This window comes from Stegostoma tigrinum, chromosome 2 (assembly GCF_030684315.1).
Source record: "Stegostoma tigrinum isolate sSteTig4 chromosome 2, sSteTig4.hap1, whole genome shotgun sequence".
NCBI classification, from domain to species: Eukaryota; Metazoa; Chordata; class Chondrichthyes; order Orectolobiformes; family Stegostomatidae; genus Stegostoma; species Stegostoma tigrinum.
Genome location: NC_081355.1, coordinates 154,145,664 through 154,170,316, shown reverse-complemented (window position 1 = coordinate 154,170,316; position 24,653 = coordinate 154,145,664). Strand labels below are relative to the sequence as shown.

The window sequence follows — 24,653 nt, the reverse complement described above, 5'->3', positions numbered from 1 at the left end:
AGAGGTTGCCTCTCAGGTCCTTCTTAAATCCCTTCCTTCTCACCTTAAACCTATGCCCTCTAGTTTCCAATTCCACATCCCTGTGGTAAAGACCATATGCATTCCTATCTATGCCCCTCATGATTTTATGCACCTCAATAAGGTCACCCCTCATTCTCCTACGTTCCAAGGAATAAAGTCCTATCCTGGCCAACCTCTCCCTATAACTCAGGCCTACCAGTCCTGGCAAAATCCTTGCAAATCTTTTTTGCACACCTTCCAGTTTAAAAATGTCTTTCCTAATACAGAGTGACCATCTGATCGAGATCCCTTTAAGTTTTGATAACTTTCCTTGCTATCAATGATACCTCCTAGTTTTGTATCATCCGCAAACCTACCAATCATGCCTTGCACATTCACATCCAGATCATTTAGGTGAGTAACAAATAATAAAGTTCCCAGCACTGACCCCTGTGGCACACCACTAGTCACAGGCCTCCAGTCAGAGAAACAACCTTCAACCCTCACCCTCTGCTTCCTACCATCGAGCCCATTTGGAATCCAGTTAGCTGGCTCTCTATGGCTACCATGTGATCTAATCTTCATGACTAGCCTGCCGTGTGGGTCCTTGTCAAAGGCCTTACAAAACCCCATAGACAACATCCATTGCCCTACCCTCATTCATCCTCTTGGTTACCTCTTTGAAAAACTCTAAAGGATTTGTCAGAGATGACTTTCCATGCACAAATCCATGCTGACTATCCCCAAACAGACTTTGATTACCCAAATGTTAGTGGATCATGACCCTCAGTATCCTCTCCGATAACTTGCCTACTGCTAATGTCACGCTCACTGGCCTGTAGTTCTCCGGCTTGTCTTTGCTACCTTTATTAAACAATGGAACAACATTAGCCACCCTCCAGTCTTCTAGAACTTCTTTTATATATCTAAAGCAACACTTGCCTTTCGCAGTCTTGGCCTTTATCCCAATGGGATTTGATTAAAGAAGGAAAGATGTTTCCTTGCATACAGTTTTGATGAGACTGCACCAGGAGTATTGTGGATAATTCAGTCCCACTAAAGTGGAATATACATGTCATAGAGGTTCAGTGGAGTTTCACCAGATAAATTTCCGTATTTCAGGGCTGTCTAATCAGTATAGACTGAGGAGACTGAACCCATATTCCCTAGTGTTTCGAAAAATGAGGCCTGACCTCATTGAAACTTATAAGAGTTACAGAGTGTGACAAGGTGGATGTATAAAAATTATTTCCCCTGACTGTTGAATTTAAAACCAGGAATCATAATCTCAGAATAAGAGGCAAGTTCTTTTAAGTCTATAATGAGAAGTAATTTCTTCATTCAGAGAACCATAAGACAGAGGAACAGAAGTAAGCCTCTACCATTCAAAGAGATCATGCTGATCTGATAATCTCCAAATCCATTTTCCTGTCTTTTCCACATTACCCTTGATTCTGTTATTGATTAAAAAAAAATCTGGTTTATCTCCACCTTGGATAAACTTACTGACCCAGCCTCGACAGCCTCCAAAGTAAAGAATTCCACAGATTCACTACCCTCTGAGGGAGGAAATTCCTCCTTATTCTTGGCTTACTTGTGTGTTCCCTTCTTCTGACATCTTGCCATTTGGTGTTTTTGATTTCACAGAAGCCAGCGAATTCTCTACCCCTGAGGCTGTGGAAGATCAACCACTTGGCATGTTCAAGACAGAAACCAATAGATTTCTGGAGAGTACTGACATCAAGGATATAGGAATCATGCATAAAAGTGGCATTGATGTAGGTGATTGGCCATGATCTAATTGAAAAATGAAGCAAGCTTGACAGGCTGAATGGCTAAACCTTGTTCATTGTAACTATGTTCTGTGCATTGGGTGGGGGGGACTGCTTGTTTTATGGTGCTTTTTGGCCCTTTTGAGGCTCCTTCAAGGTCATCCCCCTCCCCATCCCTGGCCAGTAAAGACTGGCCTCCTTCCCTTCCTCCCCTACTAACCCTCGTGGCGGCCCTTGTGAAACCTAGGTTTATCTCTGAATATGGCCTCCTCTTTCTCAAGATTGACTGTAGTCCCAGCAGTGGCCACCATACAGGGTGGTGCTGGATGTGGTCAGCATCTCGCTGAGGTGCCATGGTCTCCTCAAGGTAGCAGGGGCAAGTCCCTCATTCATACTATTTTTTATTGTGTTAACCAGCAGCAGGACCGCCATAGGGAACAGGGCAGGCTCCCAAAACCCTCAGTAACTCTTTAGTCACAGCTGACTCCTGCCATCTCACTGTATGTTAACAGGCCAGTGATTGTGGGCAGTTGCAGAGTGGAGCAGGATACAGGGATAGGAAGGGAGCAAGACCGTGGTGGGGCTAAGGCAGCAGATCAGTAATGGGTAGGTAATCTGTTGTTTGTAGCAGTGTACCTGAATAAATGAGAGTGGATCCATATGGACCAGGTTCTGAGTTTCATCATCTATCAGCCTAATCAGATGCATTTTGTTGTTCAGTTCATCAAAGCACATGGCGCTCTTTGACAACACCTTCATCCCCTCCTCTTCAATCATTTTAACAGCATAGTCTTCATCCTCCTCCAGGCTCTTCCTCCACTCAGAGAACTTCTTTGAGAGATTTTCTTTCAGCTGATCGATTTGTGTCTGAAATTCCAAATCATATTCTGGTTACAAACTGGTCATTTACCCCCTGGGTACAAGACCTGTCTCTACTGCACCATTGCGTTCCTTGATGCAACACATTGGGATCTTCATCTTTTGTTTTGTTTAAGTTGATCTGAATATTGTGCTCTTTCAGTGAGGGAATAGCGTGCTTGAGACTAGAACAATTGCCCATGAGAAACAGGAAGAGGAGTAGGCCATTCAGCCCCTCAAACCTGCTCTACCATGTAGTAGGATCGTGGCTGATCTGACATTCCTCACTTTCACTTTCCTGTCCTTTCCCCATAACCCTTGATTCCCCAACTGATCAAAAATCTATTGATCTCAGCTTTAAAAATAGGTAATTAGAGCATGGATCAGTACCTGGTGCTATGATGTTGTGGCCATAACAGAGACATGGGTTTCTCATGGGCTGGAATGGTTGCTGGATATTCCAGGGTTTAGAACATTTAAAAAGAATAGGGAGGGGGGAAAAAGAGGAGGGGGTGTAGCACTACTAATCAGAGATGGTATCACAGCTACAGAAGCTTCCATTGTCGAGGAAGATCTGCCTACTGAGTCAGTATGGGTGGAAATTAGGAACAGCAAGGGAGCAGTCACCTCGTTAGGGGTTTACTACAGGCCCCCCAATAGCAGCAGGGAGATTGTAGAAAGCATAGGTCGACAGATTTTGGAAAAGTGTGGACGCAGTAGGGTTGTTGTAATGGGTGACTTTAACTTTCCTAATATTGATTGGAACCTCCTTCGAGCAGAAGATTTGAATGGAGCTGTTTTTGTAAGGTGTGTTCAGGAGGGTTTCCTAACGCAGTACGTTGACAGGCCGACGAGGGGAGAGGCCATTCTAGACTTGGTGCTCGGAAACGAGCCAGGGCAGGTATCAGATCTTGTGGTGGGAGAGCATTTTGGTGATAGTGACCATAACACTCTCTCATTCTACATAGCTATGGAGAAGGAGAGGATTAGGCAGAATGGGAGGATATTTAATTGGGGAAGAGGAAACTATGATGCGATTAGACACGAGTTAGGAAGCATGGAGTGGGAGCAGTTGTTCCATGGTAAGGGAACTATAGACATGTGGAGATGGTTTAAGGAACAGTTGTTGGGAGTGATGAGTAAATATGTCCCTCTGAGACAGGCAAGACGGGGTAAGATAAAGGAACCTTGGATGACGAGAGCGGTGGAGCTTCTAGTGAAAAGGAAGAAGGTAGCTTACATAAGGTGGAGGAAGCTAGGGTCAAGTTCAGCTAGAGAGGATTACATGCAGGCAAGGAAGGAGCTCAAAAATGGTCTGAGGAGAGCCAGGAGGGGGCACGAGAAAGGCTTGGCAGAAGGAATCCGGGAAAACACAAAGGCATTTTACACTTACGTGAGGAATAAGAGAATGGTCAAAGAAAGAGTAGGGCCGATCAGGGATAGCATAGGGAACTTGTGTGTGGAGCCTGAGGAGGTAGGGGAAGCCCTAAATGAGTTTTTTGCTTCTGTCTTTACGAAAGAAACGACCTGTGTAGTGAATGAAACCTTTGAAGAGCAGGTGTGCATGCTGGAATGGATAGAGATAGAGGAAGCTGATGTACTGAAAATTTTGTCAAACATTAAGATTGACAAGTCGCCAGGCCCGGATCAGATTTGTCCTCGGCTGCTTTGGGAAGCGAGAAATGCAATTGCTTCGCCACTTGCGAAGATCTTTGCGTCCTCGCTCTCCACTGGAGTCGTACCTGAGGACTGGAGAGAGGCAAATGTAATTCCTCTCTTCAAGAAAGGAAATAGGGAAATCCCCGGCAATTATAGACCGGTAAGTCTCACGTCTGTCGTCTGCAAGGTGTTAGAAAGGATTCTGAGGGATAAGATTTATGACCATCTGGAAGAGCATGGCTTGATCAAATACAGTCAACACGGCTTTGTGAGGGGTAGGTCATGCCTTACAAACCTTATCGAGTTTTTTGAGGATGTGACTAGTAAGGTTGATGAGGGTCAAGCTGTGGATGTGGTGTATATGGACTTCAGTAAGGCATTTGATAAGGTTCCCCATGGAAGGCTCATTCAGAAGGTCAGGAGGAATGGGATACAGGGGAACTTAGCTGCTTGGATACAGAATTGGCTGGCCAACAGAAGACAGCGAGTGGTAGTAGAAGGAAAATATTCTGCCTGGAAGTCAGTGGTGAGTGGGGTTCCACAGGGCTCTGTCCTTGGGCCTCTACTGTTTGTAATTTTTATTAATGACTTGGACGAGGGAATTGAAGGATGGGTCAGCAAGTTTGCAGACGACACAAAGGTCGGAGGTGTCGTTGACAGTGTAGAGGGCTGTTGTAGGCTGCAGCGGGACATTGACAGGATGCAGAGATGGGCTGAGAGGTGGCAGATGGAGTTCAACCTGGATAAATGCGAGGTGATGCATTTTGGAAGGTCGAATTTGAAAACTGAGTACAGGATTAAGGATAGGATTCTTGGCAGCGTGGAGGAACAGAGGGATCTTGGTGTGCAGATACATAGATCCCTTAAAATGGCCACCCAAGTGGACAGGGTTGTTAAGAAAGCATATGGTGTTTTGGCTTTCATTAACAGGGGGATTGAGTTTAAGAGTCGTGAGATCTTGTTGCAGCTCTATAAAACTTTGGTTAGACCGCACTTGGAATACTGCGTCCAGTTCTGGGCGCCCTATTATAGGAAAGATGTGGATGCTTTGGAGAGGGTTCAGAGGAGGTTTACCAGGATGCTGCCTGGACTGGAGGGCTTATCTTATGAAGAGAGGTTGACTGAGCTCGGTCTCTTTTCATTGGAGAAAAGGAGGAGGAGAGGGGACCTAATTGAGGTATACAAGATAATGAGAGGCATAGATAGAGTCGATAGCCAGAGACTATTTCCCAGGGCAGAAATGGCTAGCACGAGGGGTCATAGTTTTAAGCTGGTTGGTGGAAAGTATAGAGGGGATGTCAGAGGCAGGTTCTTTACGCAGAGAGTTGTGAGAGCATGGAATGCGTTGCCAGCAGCAGTTGTGGAAGCAAGGTCATTGGGGTCATTTAAGAGACTGCTGGACATGCATATGGTCACAGAAATTTGAGGGTGCATCCATGAGGATCAATGGTCGGCACAACATTGTGGGCTGAAGGGCCTGTTCTGTGCTGTACTGTTCTATGTTCTATGTTCTATGTTCTATGTAAGGACTCCTGCACTCTGCACCCCCACCCCAACTCACGTCACTCTCTGTGGCAAGGAGTTCCAAAGATTCACAACCCTCTGAGAGAAGGCCAAAGATTCACAACCCTCTGAGAGAAGGCCAAAGATTCACAACCCTCTGAAAGAACAAATTCATCCTCATCTGGGTCTTAAATTGGCACCCCTTTACTCAAACTAAGCAGGTGAGGAGCCTGTTGATGTCCCGGTGATAATCAGCCCACTCTCTTTGGCTAAGCTAGCATTTATTGCTCAAAGAACAGTTAAGCATTAACCGTACTGCTGTAAAATGGCAGTTTCCCTTCCAAAAGGACATTAATGAACCTGATGGGCTTTTCCCCAACAATTGACTCATTCTCATCATTAGACCCATAATTCCAGATTTTTAGTGAATTCAAATTTTGCTGTGGTAGGGTTTGAACCTATATCCCCAGAATGTTACCTGGGTTTCCTGGATTAACAGTCCAGCAATAATACCATTAGGCCATCATCTTCCCTAATCCTGCCCCATCTCAGTTTAAATTGGTGCCCCTTTGTTCTGAGACTATACCCTCTGGTCCTAGCCTCTCCCATGAGGGGAAATATCTTCTCATCATTTATCCTGTCAAGCCCCTTTAGAAACTGATATGTTTCAATGAGATCACCTCTCATTCTTCGAAACTCCAGTGATTAGAATCCCAACCTGTTTAGCCTTTGTTGATAGGACAATCCCTCCATGCCAGGGACCATTCTCCAAACTGCCTCCATTGAGAGTGGTGCAAGCACTCAAGAGGGTCTACCAGGGGATATGGTGATGCAGAGCATAGCTCCCAATGTGGCACGTGCCTAAGATATTAAAGAATCTCAGCTGCACTGGGGAAACATTCTACAAGTTCCCACACTCTGACTCTAATTCATTAGAATTATGGCTTCATGTATCATTGGGCTGATTAGGATTTTGACATTTCCGTTATGAATCAGTCTGGTTCTCACAAAGACCTTTCAATATCTTGCAATTGTTGCTTTTGCTCCCTATATATTTTCTGTCTCTCCTAATAACACACAGTACAATTAATTAAGCACTGAATCAGTGTAGTTGAACACAGTTTTCATCAACCACTAGACTGGTCTCCCTGATTTTGACATTTACAACAAATTTGTTTATATTTAAGAACGATCAACCTGACCAGCATGTATGGCTCCTTCCTAAGTGTCCATTAGGAAGGCCTTCTCCTCAAACCACTGGGAACTTACATTAGCCATGGTGTGGGCCTGGAGTCACACATAGGCTCAGACTCATGGAATAAAATCATAGAATTCCTGCAGTGTGGGAGCAGGACATTCAATCCATTTTGTTCGTACCATACTTCAAAGGGCATCCCACCCAGACCCACCTCATCTCCAGAACCCTGTATTTCCCATGGCTAAACAACCTAGTCTGCACAATCATGGACACTACAGGGCAACGTAGCATGGCCAATCCACCTTATCCACACATCTTTGGACTGTGGGAGAAAACTGGAGCACCTAGAGGGAACTCACACAGACACGGGCAGGGTGTGCAAACTCCACGCAGACAATCACCCCAGGGTGGAATTGAACCTGGGTCCCTGGCGCTGTGAGGTAGCAGCGCTAACCGCTGAGCCACCGTAAATAGAAGATTAAGTAAAGACACAATGATTCCTTCTTAAGAGGAACATTAATGCATCAGTTGAGATTCATTTCAATGCCAATCTGACAGATTTATGGCCATTTCTACAGTTGCCAGTTTTTTAATTACCAGATTTGGTTTTTGAAGGTGAATTCAAATTTTCCAACTGGGTGTTGGGTGTTTGAACTGTGGATTATTGGTTGTGTAACATTAACCATTACCCTGCTGTAATGTCTTTTAAAATGGTGAGTTTCCCAGCAAACAGTGAAAGAAGGGCAAATGCTTGAAACATACAGCAATTCAGTTCCTGTCTAAAGAGAGCACAAAGGAATTAACATTTGGAGCAAGAGCTGTTTTTCCGAACTGAACCATATGGAAGAATAACACAATAAGGGAAAGGGGAAGGAAAGCACATGCATAGTATATACCCGTAACTATGGGTTTATGACACACACACACACACACTGTGGAAGCACAAGGATTGAGCATATTCAAGGTGGAAATCAATAGATTTATGGAGTATATTGATATTAGGGGATTAGGAGTTAATAAGGAAAAATTATGTACAGGTAGATGATCTGTTTCAGCAGCAGAACAGACTCAAGGTGCTGAATGCCTACTCCTGCTCCTGTTTCCAATGTGCTTATAAATCTATTGGTATGAGATAACCTGAGTCAAGAAGCATCAAGATATCAACAATAACTTGCATTTGTAGAGCAATGTCATCATCATAAAAAAGTCTTCAAACTAGGGTCTACAGTATGGTGATCAGACAAAAACTGAAAGCCAATGGGAACTGGAAACATTGAGGCAGGTGACCATGATCAACAAGCTTGGATTTAAAGTGGGGGAAACGAGGGTGGATGGTGGAAACATACAGGCAGGGAATTCCAAAGCTGGAAGTATGGGAAATGCAGGAAATCAGAGGGTATGAAAGAAAACAAGGTGAAGAAATTTCATGATTCCAGAGGAAGAGAGGAGAGATGGAAACCCAGGGCCTGACAACAAGGGGACAGATGAGAGGTGAGATAATAAAATGTGAGGCTGGATGAACACAGCAGGCCCAGCAGCATCTCAGGAGCACAAAAGCTGATGTTTCAGGCCTAGACCCGAAACGGATCTAGGCCCGAAACATCAGCTTTTGTGCCCCTGAGATGCTGCTGGGCCTGCTGTGTTCATCCAGCCTCACATTTTATTATCTTGGATTCTCCAGCATCTGCAGTTCCCATTATCGACAGATGAGAGCTGATTCATTCCCACTCCAGCAACAGTTGGCTGTGCACAATGAGTGAATGGATCACTTCTGCATGGTTGCAAGGGGCAATTGACTATATTCACAAGCAGTTACATTTCCATACTTAAACCCCCAAAATGCTTCCTCAAGGAATTAAATTGTCAGTCAAAATATGATAGGCTCCTATATTTTTTCCTTTATTCATTCATAGGATGAGGGCGTCACTGGCTAGGCACCATTTATTGCCCATCCCTAATTACCCCTGAGAGCAGTTAAGGGTCAACCACATTGCTGTGGGACTGGAGTCACATGTAGGCCAGACCAGGCAAGAATGCAGTTTCCTTCCCTGAAGGACATTAGTGAGCCAGATGGGTTTTACCGACAGTCAACAATGGATTCATGGTCGTTATTAGACTCTTAATTCCAGATATTTATTGAATTCAAATTCCACCATCTGCTGTGGCAGGATTCAAACCTCTGCCTAGAATGTTATCTGGGTCTCTGGATTAACAGTCCAGCGATAACACCACTAGGCCATCACCTCCCCAAAATATTGCACGGCATGCCCCCCATGATGGCGATAGATCACAGAAACTCCTGAAACCCCACCAGGTCATCTTAAATAAACAGCTCATCATCATGTTAAAACTTCCAGTTCAAGACAAGCCCTTTCTTTAGATCCATTCCCAGTGTGTGTACTGTACCTTGATTTCTGATTCGGATATTGTCACATCTTGGTGTTTGAAGTGACAATCCTGCTGAATTATCCGGAGATTTTCAATTTCTTTTCTCAATTTTTCCTGTGAAGACAGTTAGAATAAAGATGATACATGAATCACAGCATAAATTAAAAGGCAGTCTGGTTCAGGGTCTAAATAAGAACCAAAAAGAACTGCAGATGCTATAAATCAGGAACAAAAACAAAGTCGCTGGAAAAGTGTCTAGGCCCGAAACGTCAGCTTTTGTGCTCCTGAGATGCTGCTTGGCCTGCTGTATTCATCCAGCTCCACACTTTGTTATGCTGGAAAAGCTCAGCAGGTCTGGCAGCATCTGCGAAGGAGAAAACAGAGTTAGCATTCCGGGTCCAGTGACCCTTCCTCAGAACTGTTCTGAGGAAGGGTCACCGCACCTGCAAAGTTAACTCTGTTTTCTCCTCCACAGATGCTGCCAGACCTGCTGAGCTTTTCCAGCAACTATTTTTTGGGTCCTGGCTCAGGGTCTATGCCGCTTCCTTTGGGCCACTGAACAGGACAATTTGATTCTCAGGTGTGAAGCAAAAGGAGCAGCATTTCCATAGCAGCTTGGGATATCTTGAAGTATTTCACAGAAAATGAAGCATTTTTCAAAGTATATCCATATTTGTATGAAACACAGCAGTAGTAATGAGATAAACTACCTTGAGTGAGGACGAACTTTGAGTTAAGCTGCAGTTATGTCCGTCTGAGGGGCCAGGCAGAAATTCCATTTAATGTTTAATTCAACAATACAGCACTCCTCAATGTAACAGTGAGTATGCCAGCCTGGATTCTGTTTTTAATTCTCTCAATCCCACAAGCTCTGCACTCAGAAGCACTACCCACTGCATTAAGGGTTCAATGTAGCCACAGTGTGATAGTGCAAGCACGTATCTCAGTCTGTCTGATGGGTTAGAGAGATTGCCCCTGAGTCCCTGAGCCTTTTTGGAATGTTTTCTTAAATCAACTGTACAAGGGTTGTGGGGGAATGCAGAGGAGATTCACCAGGATGTTCCCGGGAATGGAACACGTCAGCGATGAAGACAGGCTGGATAAGCTCATTAGCTGGATAACCTTTTCTGAAGAAGGGTCGAGGCCCGAAATGTCAGCTTCCCTGCTCCTCTGGTGCATCTGACCTGCCGTGTTCATCCAGCTCTACACCTTGTTATCTCAGATTCTCCAGCATCTGCAGTTCCTATTTTCTCTGGATAAGCTCAGGATGTTTTCTTTGAGCAAAGAAGGTTGAGGAGGACCTGATAGAGGCGCATAATATTATGAGGTGGATGGACAAAGTGGATAGAAAGCAGCTGTTCCCTTTAGTTGAAGGGTCAATAACAAGGGACCATCATGTTATGGTGGAAGCAGGAGTTTAGAGGGGTATTGAGCAAAGAATTTTTCACCCAGACGGTGGTGGCGGTCTGGAATGCACTGCCTGAGAGGGTAAGAGAGGTGGATAACCTCATAATGTTTAAAAAGATGAGCACTTGAAGTCCCATATTATTCAAAGTTATGAGCCTAGTGCAGGGAAGTGGGACTAGTAAAGTTTTGGGGTAATTTTGGCTCTATAGATCTGATGGGCCAAAGGGCCTCTTCTGTTTGGTATGATGCTGTGAATGTGTGTGTGTGGACATTGTAGTGATTGAAATGCGGTTAGGTAAGTGGACCTCAGAAAATGAGTTCCGTGATTGGGGCTATTGACGTGGTCCAACCAGGGAGCCCTGGCTGACAGATATAAACTGGAGTCTCAAAGTTCTGTTGACCCTGAAGGCTGGCTTCGAGGAAGGTGGGCCAATGTCAAGTACTATGCACATACAATTAAAGCATGAGGTGGTGGTGAGAAACCAGCCTCTGGAGTTATTTCAGTGGCAACAAGAGAGGAAAAAAGCTCTTGAAGAAATCTGCTTGCAATGGTCATCTTTGAGTTGGGTAAGCATTTCTGGCATCATGCCATTATTTAGGAAACTTGACTTATTTGATCTTGCTGAAGTGGAAAGAATAGGTTACCTTTTCCGGGCAAATTACGCTGGGGCAGTTGTAAAGCAATGAAAAATTCTCCTGACAGCTTATAGACCCACAACTTTTTCAGCTATTAGAAGATTAACATTTCCTGAGACACCAAATATTGAAACCTTTCTAGATTTGATGGATTTAGTTAAGGAATATTACAACCCCAAGCTTCCTCTAATTCTGAGATGCTATCAGATTTACTTAGCAGTTCAAGCACCAAGGGAGATCCCTATCGGGATTTTTGACGAGGTTAAAATGACTGGCCGAGGAATGTGAGTGGTTTAACCCTTAATGAGATACTGTCTGGTATGTGGGATTAACGACATGACCATGCAGAAGCACCTATTAGTTGAAGTCCAACTGGACTTCAAACAGGTACTACAACTGGACTTGTCATTGGAAAGTGTGGTAAGTGGAGTATATGAGTTACAGGGTATGCCGATTGAAGTGGGTATCCTTGCCAGGCCGACTGAGCTTGGGCTTCACCACTTGAGTGAAGACAATTGCATAGCCTCACTCAGGATATATCATGAGCAGAAGGCCTCTAGGTCAGCCAGCAGTGAAACCGCAAAACAAAGCCAAGCCTCTGTCAAATGGTTAAAATTTTCTTCAGGATCTGGGCTGGCAAGTGACTGCAGTTGCTGACAGTATGTGGACTCAAGATGACAGAAGAGCTCCACTGGACCTAAGTTGGGCAAGAGAACTCAGAGGCTGATATCCAGGACAGTGCATACCCTGGGAAGTTCACATATGTCTGAATTGAAGAGTTAAATTGTTTAGCAATGTTCAAATTAGAATGAATCAAAATAAACGTTTGGTTAAATGATCACCTGATTCTAACGGAGATTGATACTAATGCGGCCATTTCAGTGATTGCAGAACCAGTCTTTAACAAAATTCACTCTGGACTCCAACCTTCAAGTTTGCATAAGACCTTGGCTAGACTGAGAACCTATACCAGGAAACCTTTATGCATTAAGGATACAACATCAGTTCCAGCCTTGTATGAGAAGTAGCTAGTTCAGTTACCACTGATTGTAAATAAAAGGCTTGGACCAAAGCCTGATGGGGCAAAAATTATTTGAGATAGATTCACCTTAATTGACTCAACATTTTTCAACTGAAGTCCTAATTAAATGCCCGGAGGATTTTCGAGAAGGTCTAGGGATTATCAAAGGAGCCAAGCCAAATCCATCTTGCATATGCAAAGCTGGCAGAGGTGGGGGGGGGGGGGCGGGGGGGGGGGTGCGCGGGGTGTGTGTGTGCGGGTCTGACCGGTGAACCTGACATCAGTGGTAAGGAAGATGCTGGAGAAGATACTGAGGGATAGGATCTATTTCCATTTGGAAGAAAACAAACTTATCAGTGATAGACAACATAGGTTTTATGCAGGGAAGGGCATGTCTTACCAACTTAATAGAATTCTTTGAGGACGTGACAAAGTTGATTGATGAGGGAAAGGCTGTAGATGTCATATACATGGACTTCAGTAAGGCATTTGATAAGGTTCCCCATGGCAGGTTGATGGAGAAAGTGAAGTCGCATGGAGTCCAGGGTGTGCTAGCTAGATGGATTAAAAACTGGCTGGGCAACAGGAGACAGAGAGCAGTAGCGGAAGGGGGTTTCTCAAATTGGAGGCCTGTGACCAGTGGTGTTCCACAGGGATCTGTGCTGGGACTACTGTAATAAAGTGCGGAGCTGGATGAACACAGCAGGCCAAGCAGCATCTCAGGAGCACAAAAGCTGACGTTTCGGGCCTAGACCGAAACGGGTCTAGGCCCGAAACATCAGCTTTTGTGCTCCTGAGATGCTGCTTGGCCTGTTGTGTTCATCCAGCTTCACACTTATCTTGGATTCTCCAGCATCTGCAGTTCCCATTATCACTGTGCTGGGACCACTGTTGTTTGTGATATACATAAATGATTTGGAGGAAGGTATAGGTAGTCTGATCAGCAAGTTTGCTGATGACACTAAGATTGGTGCAGTAGCAGATAGTGAAGGGGACTGACAGAGATTACAGCAGAATATAGATAGATTGGAGAGTTGGGCAGATAAATGGCAGATGGAGTTCAATCCGGGCAAATGCGAGGTGATGCATTTTGGAAGATCTAATTCAAGAGCGAACTATACAGTAAATGGAAAAGTCCTAGGGAAAATTGATGTATAGAGAGATCTGTGTATTCAGGTCCATTGTTCCCTGAAGGTGACAACGCAAATCAATAGGGTGGTCAAGAAGGCATATGGCATGCTTTCCTTCATTGGGCAGGGTATTGAGTACAAGAGTTGGCAGGTCATGTTGCCGTTGTATAGGACTTTAGTTCGGCCACATTTGGAGTACTGTGTACAGTTCTGGTTGCCACATTACCAAAAGGATGTGGATGCTTTGGAGAGGGTGCAGAGGAGGTTCACCAGGCTGTTGCCTGGTATGGAGGGTGCTAACAATGAAGAAAGGTTGAGTAGATTAGGATTATTTTCATTAGAAAGATGGAGATTGAGGGGGGACCTGATTGAGGTCTACAAGGGTCTGATTGAGGGGTATAGACAAGATGGATAGCAAGAAACCTTTTCCCCCCAGAGTCGGGGACTCAATTACTAGGGGTCATGAGTTCAAAGTGAGAGGGGGGAAGTTTAAGGGAGATATGAGTGGAAAGTTCTTTACACAGAGGGTGGTGGGCGCCTGGAACACGTTGCCAGCGGAGGTGGTAGACGCAGACATGTTAGCGTCTTTTAAGATGTATCTGGACAGGTACATGGATCGGGTGGGGGGGGGGGGAAGCAAAAGGGATACAGACCCTTAGAAAATAGATAACAAAGTGTGGGGCTGGATGAACACAACAGGCCAAGCAGCATCTCAGGAGCACGAAAGCTGATGTTTCAGGCCTAGACCCTTCAACGTCAGCTTTTGTGCTCCTGAGATGCTGCTTGGCCTGCTGTGTTCATCCAGCTTCACACTTTATTATCTCGGATTCTCCAGCATCTGGAGTTCCCACTATCTCTTAGAAAATAGATGACAGGTTTAGACAGAGGATTTCGATCGGCGCAGGCTTGGTGGGCCAAAGGGCCTGCTCCTGTGCAGTAATTTTCTTTGCTTTTTTTTCTTAAAAAAAAGGGGTTAGCCTTGGAAAGGGTCCTGTAGCCAAGACATAGTCTTCAGGGAACTGAAGAAGCAGCTATCATCGTCTGAGATGTTGGCACACTATGATCCAAGCGAGATACGATACCTCCCCTTACAGTATTAGGGGAGCGTTGGCTCACAGATGGCCCAATGCACAGGAATGTCCAATAGCGTACACTTCTCAGGCCTTGGCTGATGCAGATCACAAATACATCCATATAGAGAAGGAACGTGTGCTGGACATCTTTGGTAAGAGAAAGTACCACCTATACCTTTATGGGTGTAAATTTGTAATAGTAACAAACCACAAGCCCTTGCTAGGGCCACTCAGAGAGGACAAGGCCGTACTGCCCCTAACCTCAGGTCGAATTCAGTGGCGGGCTCTCAAACAGTGTTACAAGTTGAAACACTGCCCAGGAGGCCACGTAACAATTGTGGGTGCCTTGAGCCGCCTCCCGCTGGCAGACACATCACTGCTGGTGCTGCTATTGCAAATTTCTGTTCTGGTTTTCAACCTTCTGCTCGCCCTTCCAATAACTCACTGCCGATCCACGTACCTGTCCAGATATATCTTAAAAGACGCTAATGTGTCTGCGTCTACCACCTCCGCTGGCAACCTAAATTGAAACCTTTCTGGATCTGGCAAGAGCAGATCAGCATAGGGGGCAAAATTTTATTATGGGGAGCAAGAGTGATTGCCCTGAGCAAAAACCACCATCAGACACTGGCTGAACTCCTCCTCCAGAGTCAGCCAGGGGTGTCCAAAATGAAGGCATTGACAAGAAGTTGTGTGTGGTGGCACAGCGCCCAGAGTACCAACAAGGACAGAAATTGCTGCCAGCAGCCCCCCACATTTGTGGAAATGGCCGGGCAAACTCTGGACTTGGTTTCCCTTTCACGGGCTCAACATTCTTCATCACTGTGGGCATGCATTCAAAGTGGCTGAATGTGCATAGAGTACATTCGGCATTCACAACAACGATGATAGGGAAGCTGCAAACATCTTTTTTTAAATGCACAGACTCCTAAAAATGTTGGTCACAAACAAAGGGCCATCATTTACCAGCAGGGAATTTGAGTATTTCCTAAAGTCAAAATGTATTCAGCATATAAAGACACCTCCATCCCATCCATCATCCAATGGTCTGGCTGAAAGAGCAGTCCAAAATTTGAAGGCAGGCTGAAGGAAGCAGCCTACTGTTTCACTCATTATCAAACAGTCATGATTCCTATTTGCTTGCTTCTAGGGACTGGAGTCACATGGAGGAGCACAGAGCAGTGAGCATAAAAACTAACTTACCTTGGAAACCTGCAGCCTTGTTTCCAGGGCCTGGAGTCACATGAAGGATCACAGAGCAGCAAGTATAAGAACTAACTTACCTCAGGGATTTGTGGCCTTGTGTCCAGGGACTGGAGTCACATGGAGTAACTGAAGCCAAACTGAAAAAGTGACATCACACAGGAGCTATGACCTGATTAGTGCAGATGTCCTACCAGCCAAAGTGGAAAAAAAACACTGCAGAGCCAATTTATAGATTAATTAACAAACTAATAAATTCATTAGTACAGATGGCTGGGCACGTGAGATGCTATAGCTATATGATGTGAGAGCTTGCAGTTCCTATTGTAATCTGTAGTGACCATATCTGCAGCAAGTGTTGCTTGCTGGAGGAACTTTGGCTCGGAATTTAGTGATGTGTAATGAAGCAGGCTTCGTTAGGGAGATTAAAGTGAAGGAAACCTTGGGGGCAGTGACCACAATATGATTGAATTTACTCAACGTTTTGTGAGAGAGAGCAGATAGAGTCAGAGATAATGGCATTGCAGCTGAATAAATGCAACTACAGAGCCATGAGGGAGGAGCTGGGCTGAATTGACTGTGAAAGGAGCTTCATAGGAAAGAGAGTGGAACAGCAAAGACAGGAGTTTCTGGCAGTAATTCAGGCCACACAGAAAAATTCATCCAGCAAAAAAAGAAATAATGAGGTACAAGATTAAATAGGAGGATAAGCCAGCCAGGAAAAAGAAGATCTATAAAGAGCAAAAGAGAGGCAAAAGTAAACAATGGGGTGCTGGAAAATGATGTTGGAGAAGTAGTAATGGGGAGAAATGAAACAGCAGAGGAACTGAACAAGCACTTTGCATCAGCCCTAACAGTAGAAGACATGAGTAACATCCCAAAAATTTAAGAAAGTTGGGGAGCACAGGTGAGTATGGTGGTTATCACCAAGGAAAATGCAAAGGTCTGAAGATGGGTAAATCACCAGGACCACATGAACTACATCCCAGAGTTTCTAAAGGAGATGGCTGAAGATATAGTGGAGGTGTTAGTGGTGATCTTCCATCGCTGGAGTCAAGGAGATTCCCAGAGTACTGGAAAATCACTAATGTCATACCCCTGCTTAGAAAAGGAGTACGACAAAAGATGGAAAATTACAGGCCAATTAGCCTGACCTTGGTCGATGGCAAAGTCTTGGAGTCTATTGTAAAGGATGAGATTTCTGAATACTTGGAAGTGTACAATAAAGTAGGGTAAAGTCAGCATAGTTTCACCAAGGGAAGGTCATACCTGACAAATCTGTTAGAATTCTTTGAGGAAATAATGAGCAGGTTAGACCAAGGAGAGCCAATAGATGTTATCCACCTGGACTTCTGCCAGATTGGCTGAAAGCAGAGTGTGCCTAAAAAGGTCTTTCTCAAGATGGCAGCCAGTGACAAGTGGTGTTCCACAAGGGTCAGTGTTGGGACCACAATTTTTCACTTGATACATTAATGATCTAGAGAAGGAACTGTGGGCGTTCTGGCTACATTTGCAGACAAAAAATTATAGGTGAAGCAGCAGGTATTATTGAGGATGTGGGAAGCTGCAGAAGAACTTAGGAGACTGGGCAAAAAAATGGCAGATAGAATACAACGTGGGAAAGTGTGAGGTCATGTACTTTGGTAAGAGGAATAGAAGCATGGACAATTATCTAAATGGGGAGAAAATTCAGAAATCTGAAGTGGAAAGGGACTTGGGAAACCTGGTCCAAGGTTCTCTAAGGTAAACTTGCAGATTCAGTCAGTAGTTAAGAAGGCAAATGCAATGTTGGCATTTATTTCAAGACAACTAGAATATAAAAGTTGGGATGCACTTCTGAGTGCACCTGGTCAGATTACATTTTAGAATATTGTGAGAAATTTTGAGTCTCAGATCTCAGAAAGAATGTACTGGCCCTGGAGCAGGTCCAGCGAGGGTCACTAGAATGATCCCAAGAATGAAAGGCTTCTCATATGTTAAGCCTTTCATTCCTGAGGAACATTTGAGGACTCTGGGACTATACTCGATGGAGTTTAGAAGGATGAGGAGGGATCTAATTAAAACTTACAGAATACTGAATGGCCTGGACAGAATGATGTTGGGAAGATGTTTCCATTGGTAGGAGAGACTAGGACCCAAGGGCACAGCCTCAGAGTAAAGGAAAGACCTTTTAGATCAGAGATAAGGAGAAACTTCTTCAGCCAGAGAGTGGTAAATCTATGGAATTCACTGCCTCAGAAGGTTGTGGAGGCCAGCTCATTGAGTATATTTAAAACAGTTAGATAGGTTCTTGATTGTCGGGGGAATCAAGGGTTATGGGGAGAAAGCAGGAGAATGGGGCTGAGAAATTTACCCGCCATGAGTGAATGGTGGAGCAGTCTTGAAGGGCTGAATGGCCTAATTTCTGGTCTCACAGTCTAATTGCAGGACCACACCTCTCGCAACTACAAGAATAGCTCCAGCAGAGTTGCTACTGGGGAGAAGATTCTTCATCAAGTTAAATCTGATCTTCCCAGACCTGAGGGGTTGGTAGGGTGAAATGGTATCAGGACCACCACTGCTGGACTTAAGATTCCACTGAGTAAGAGAGACAGTTTACTTCAGGGAATGAAGTCTGATGCCAAAACCATTGAAATGGTCCTTCATGGGTAACAGGTCTGGTCAAAATGAGATCTGCTCCCATGGCATACAAAGTTTGGGTAGGTGAGGCAGTCCTGAACAAGCATGTGAACCGTATGAAAGCTGCAATCTTGCAAATGGGCAGGTGCAATACATACCCGGCCCATCAGAACAACTGTGAAGGCAGCTAGAATCCCTGGGTTCGACCCCTCCATCTAGTGCCGAAGAAACATCAGAATCTAAGTTGGACACAATGGATGTCGCAATCTTGATGCCTTCACTGCCTGAAGAAGAGGACGAATTTCTACTGAGATATTCCAGGAGCAAGAGGAGGGCTACAGTCCAGTACGTGCCACCTGTATCTGAGACAGAGTCAGAGGAACTAGACTGGGTGCAAAAACAGCCTGGGAGGAGCTATAAGAGAAAGAACAGGTCTATGTCACTGGGCTTGGTGGGTTGGGGTGGGCATCAGCCTTGTGATTATAACAAGGTCAGCCAGGTGGCCATCATAGAATCTGAGTTCCCTGATTGGGGCTGCACCATTCAGAGAGTGCTGGCTGACAGAAGAACAGGAGTATCACATGTTGTGTTCACTCAGAGCTGGCTCTGAGGGTGCTGGGACCAGTGTTAAGGACTCTCCATATGTAAATAAAGGGTAACTTAGTGACAGGATATGGCCTCTGTGGATTTATTTTGGACATAGCATGAAGAGACATTCAGTTCCTGTTGTGTTGCCTCTCCTGGAATCAAATATCCCAATAGTTCTGAAGAGAGTAGGAACTGCTGATGCTGGAGAATCTGAGATAGCGGGGTGTAGAGCTGGATGAACACAGCAGGCCAAGCAGCATCAGAGGAGCAGGAAAGCTGACGTTTTGGGCCTAGACCCTTCTTCAGAAATGGGGACTGATACTTTGGGCATAGGCCCTTCTTCGGAAATGGAGGCTGACGTTTCAAGAGTCCAGGCCCGAAATGTCAGCCTTCCTGCTCCTCTGATGCTGCTTGGCCTGCTGTGTTCATCCAGCTCTACACTTTGTTATCTCAATACCTCTCACAGACGGCTCTTTCTGTTTGCTTCTTCCACTTTCGCTGATTTCTCTACACAGACTCCAAAAGTCTCACTGCTTCTCCACAACTCCTAACTAATGATATAGGACAGACTCTGATCTATCACTTTCAGATCCAAAGTGGATCAGCTCACACCTACCCATACTGAATTCCTCCTACCTCATGTTTGCCCACTGATTTAATCGTTTCAATAAAGTTTACAGACGACACCAAAATTGGAGGAGTGGTGGACAGTGAAGAAGGTTACCTCATAGTACAATGGAGGACCTTGATCAGATGGGCCACTGGGTCAAGTGGTGGCAGTGTGGAGTTTAATTTAGATAAATGTGAGGTGCTGTATTTTGGAAAGGCAAATCAGGGCAGGACCTACACACTTAATGGTAAGGTCCTGAGCTGTGTTGCTGAACAAAGAGACGTTGGAGTGTAGGTTCATATTTCCTTCCAAGTGGATTCGCATGTAGATAGGTAGTAAAGAAGGCATTTAGTACACTTGCCTTTATTGGTCAGTGCATTGAGTATGGGAGTTGGGAGGTCATGTTGTGGCTGTACAGGACAAATGTTTGGCCACTTTTGGAATACTGTGTGCAATTCTGGTTTCCCTGCTATAAAAAGGATGTTGTGAAACTTGAAAGCGTTCAGACAAGATTTACAAAGATGTTGCTGTGGTTGGAGGGTTTGAGCTACAGGGAGAGGCAAAATAGGCAAGGAGTATTTTGCTTGGAGCGTCGGAGGCTGAGGGGTGACATTGTAGAGGTTTATAAAATCATGAGGGACATGGTTAGGCTAAATACACTAGATATTTTCCCTGAGGTGGGGGAGTCCATAACTAGACGACATGAGTTTAAGGTGAGAGGGGAATGATTTAGAAGGGACCTAAGGGGCAACCTTTTCAGGCAGATAGTGGTGTGTGTATGGAATGAGCTGACAGAGGAAGGAGGCTGGTACAATTATAACATTTAAAAGGCACCTGAATGAGTATATAAATAGGAAGGGTTTAAGAGGGATATTGGCCAAACATTGGCAAATGGGACTAGATTTATTTGGGATATCTGGTCTGTATGGACGAGTTGGACCAAAGGGTCCGTTTCCATGCTGTCCTTCTCTATGGCTCTAAATCTTTACAACTTTCTGCTCCTAACTTCAACAAACTTGGATGTATGGCTCCCTGTTTCTAGGTTCCTTCATCCAAGTCATTTATATTTACAATGAAAGGCTCTGGGCTTTGGTACTGTTCCCTTGGGGGAACTAATTACATTTCCGTTATCCCCCTCTCTGTCTTATTCCTCATTCCCCAGTCAGGGCAGCACAGTGGCTCAGTGGTTAGCACTGCTGTCTCAGAGCGCCAGGGGCCTGGGTTTGATTCCAGCCTCAGGTGACTGTGTGGAGTTTGCACATTCTCCACGTGTCTGTGTGGGTTTCTTCTGGGTGCTCCGGTTTCCTCCCACAGTCCAAAGATGTGCAAGTTAGGTGGATTGGCCACACTAAATTGCTCATAGTGTCTAGGGTGGGAAATGCAAAGGTGGGATGTTCTTTGGAGGGTCAGGTTGAGCTGAATGGCCTGCTTCCACAATGTGCATTTTCAGCCTTTGCAAACAACCTGTTTTGTGGAGCCTTACAAGTGTCATCTGTACATCCATACAAACAATATCCACATCCCTCCCTTTTAAAATGCGTTAGTTACTTCTGTCAACAATGTTTAGCTAGTTTAGTTAGACCTGTACAAATCCAGGCTGACTCTCCCTAATCACACAGGATTTCATTGGATATGCAGAAGACAAGCCATTCAGCTCAACCTGGCCCTGCTGGAGTTTGTGATCCACTGTAGTCACACTTGTTAACCAATTCATACATGTCCAGAGATGATGGGAACTGCAGATGCTGGAGAATTCAAGATAACAAAGTGTGAAGCTGGATGAACACAGCAGGCCAAGCAGCATCTTAGGAGCACAACATGTCCATGTGTTTGGTCTCTCTGAGTTAATCACAGATTCCAATCACTTCCCCACAGCTGATATTGGAAGAATGGATCTGGAATGCTCTCGTTCCACTCTCCCACCCTTTTTCAACACTTGAGCATGGCACGGTGGCTCAGTGGTTAGCACTACAGCCTCACAGTGCCAGGGACCCAGGTTCAATTCCACCCTTGGGCAACTGTCTGTGTGGAGTTTGCACATTCTCCCCGTGTCTGTGTGGATTTCCTCTGGGTGCTCCGGTTTCCTCCCACAGTCCAAAGATGTACAGGCTAGGTGGATTGGCCATGCTAAATTGCCCGTAGTGTTCAGGGGTGTGTGGGTTATAGGGGGATGGGTCTGGGTGGGATGATCCAAAGGGTAGTGTGGACTTGTTGGGCCGAAGGGCCTGTTTCCACACTGTAGGGAATCTAATCTAAACACTGAAAGGTGATTGTGGATTATCTAATCGAAGGCAGCGGTCCCTGAATCAAGAGAGTTTGGAAAAGCAACTATTGTCTCACCTACTTGTTTAAATATCCTGGGGCTTAGAGCCAAAGCGTCCCACACCCTTCTCAATAATCAATTGCTTTCTTTTCTCTATTACTGGTTTTTAGCCTGACATTTAAATTTAGTTAGTTCCTTCCCTTGTTTTAGTTCTAAGCTTTTGTCAGAAATATAACCCCTTCTCCTATTGGGAATAATCACAGCATAATTATTTCACAGATCATCCATTTCCAAATTTACATTTTTGGTTTCACTGTGTTTGCCTTTAAGGGGTCAGAACTATCCGCAGCCCCAGTCTTTTCCTTACTAGTGAAACAACTGTGAGAGTTGTTCTTGCTGCCTCTGCCACGTCGCCTCCTGAGTTTCCTTTTTGCAACTTATGAAGTTTTTTCTTCTCCTTCCCTCAGTCTCAGTCTGTGGGATCTTCACTGGCATTTATATTTGCATATGTCCTTTCATTACATTTTATATACATCTCTGATGGGCCAAACGGCCTCCCACAATGCTATCAGCATTCTATGATTCAATGTTACGTGCGACCTCTCTTTTAAACTGAATGTTTCCTCATCTGGCAGGTGTGAGGGTTTTGTATTAAACTCCCAATCCCCCATAGATCTTAATTGGACACTTTCGTTTCACCTCACTCACCTTTACGTGACTTTCTGCCTTTTCCAAGCTGAGCAGGGAGTGGGATTTGTGTTTGCCTGTTATTGTACACGGCCCACACACACACTCTCCATCGTCTTCACAGTAGAACTCCAGAGGCTCCTTGTGTTCACGGCACTGTCTCTCTATAGGATCACCGGGGAGCTTTCCTGCAGGGTCACCTATGCCCACCTCCTGAGGGTCTCTTCCAGGTGGGGGGACCTCGGCTGTGAGGGAGGGGACAGCAGCTTTCTCTGGTTGGCTTGCCCCATCCAGCCTGGGCTCCGAGACCGATGGATTGATACACACTGGGCAATCCAGTCTGCCCGCTGCTTCTCCCTTGGACCGGGCATCCTCCATACAGTTTGAGCAAAGGTAATGGCCACAGGGCAATGCATCAAAATCAGGGAATGGGCAGTGGCAGAGGGCACAAGTCGGCTGATCCTCGGTTATGCCTGTGTCCTCCATCCTTAGTGAAACCTCGGTGAGAGGTTTGGCACAGTGCAGCAGGGAGAGGATAGCCTGCAGACAACCGCTTGCAACCCAACTGAATGGGAGGGACTAAACACTGTTTGTTACAATCTCGAGATTCACTCCGACTGCACATTAACCCTTTGCCAACTGCAGCAGATTCATCAGGCTGCCACAGCCGCTCATCTATGTTTACAACGGCTCACTGAGATTAGCACTAAAAAAAAGAAATTTGTAGAAACTGAAATCTTTGAAAATGTAGAGACAACTAAAAAGGCACACTTCTTCTCAGTGATAATGGGAACTGCAGATGCTGGAGAATCCAAGATAATGAAATGTGAGGCTGGATGAACACAGCAGGCCAAGCAGCATCTCAGGAGCACAAAAGCTGACGTTTCGGGCCTAGACAACACTTCTTTTCAGATCTGGAGAGTACAAGATCAAGGGAGGCACATTAAACTTTTATAGGTTATTAGAAGGCCTCAGCTTGAGTACAGTGTCCAATTTACATGGGCAATACATGTAGGGAGTTCTTAAAATTTGTTTATGGGCTGTGCCAGAATTTACTGCCCATCTCTAATTGTCCAGGAGAAGGTAGTGGTGAGTTCTACTCTTGAACTGCTGCAGTGCATAAGATCAGAAGAAATAGGAGCAGAATTAGGCCTTTTGGCCCATCAACTCTGCTCCACCATTCAATCATTGCTGTTATGTTTCTCAACCCATTTTCCATCTTCTCCCTGTAACCCTTGAACTCCTTAGTAATTGAGAATAATTCACATTCAAAATAACGTCCATTGTGTTGTGTGCACTAACGCTGCACTAAAGGGGACAGACATCGAACGGAACTAGCAATTCAAGACTGTGCATCCTTGAGGTATTGGGGACCATCAACAGCAGCAGAACTGTACTCCAGCACAATCTGTTACCTCATAGCCCGGCATATTCCTCACTCAACCATTACCATCAAGCCGGAGATCAACACTGGTTCTATGGAGAGTGCGGGATGACATGCCAGGAGCACCACCAGGCACATCTGAAGATGAGGTGTCAACCTGGTGAAGTCACCAAACAGGACTACTTAAAAAAAAATTGAAAGAACTGCAGATGCTGTAAATCAGGAACAAAAACAGAATTTGCTGGAAAAGATCTAGTCTGGCAGCATCTGTGAAGAAAAAAAATCACAGTTAATGTTTCGGGTCTCATGACCCTTCCTCAGAATTTGTTTGAACTCATGTTTGAACTAAGGCTGTAATGAGGTTAGGAGCTGTGGCCCTGGTGGAACCCAAACTGGACATCACTGAGCAGATTACTGCTGAGCAGGTACAGTTTGATAGCACTGTTGGTGACACCTTCGGTCACTTTACTGATGATTGAGAGGAGACTGATGGTGCAGTAGTTGGCCGGGTTGCTGATGAAGGATCTAGGCCCGAAATGTCAGCTTTTGTGCTCCTGAGATGCTGCTTGGCCTGCTGTGTTCATCCAGCCTCACATTTTATTATCTTGGATTTGTCCTGTTTTTGTGTACAGGATACACTTGGGCAACTTTCCA

The 24,653-nt window shown here is 45.0% G+C and overlaps 1 protein-coding gene across 1 annotated transcript in view; it reads right to left on the bottom strand.

The window, feature by feature from the left end:
- Positions 1-23,165, bottom strand: part of LOC125446497 (E3 ubiquitin-protein ligase TRIM7-like) — a 34,270-nt gene extending 11,105 nt beyond the window's left edge. Inside the window, exons 1-3 of the mRNA XM_048520126.2 lie at positions 22,637-23,165; positions 9,397-9,492; positions 2,409-2,639 (exon numbers count right to left, since the gene is read on the bottom strand). Coding sequence (XP_048376083.1) covers positions 2,409-2,639; positions 9,397-9,492; positions 22,637-23,101 — 792 coding nt within the window. The 5' untranslated portion in view covers positions 23,102-23,165. The remainder of the gene's footprint in view (positions 1-2,408; positions 2,640-9,396; positions 9,493-22,636) is intronic.
- Between the last annotated feature and the right edge of the window lie 1,488 nt (positions 23,166-24,653).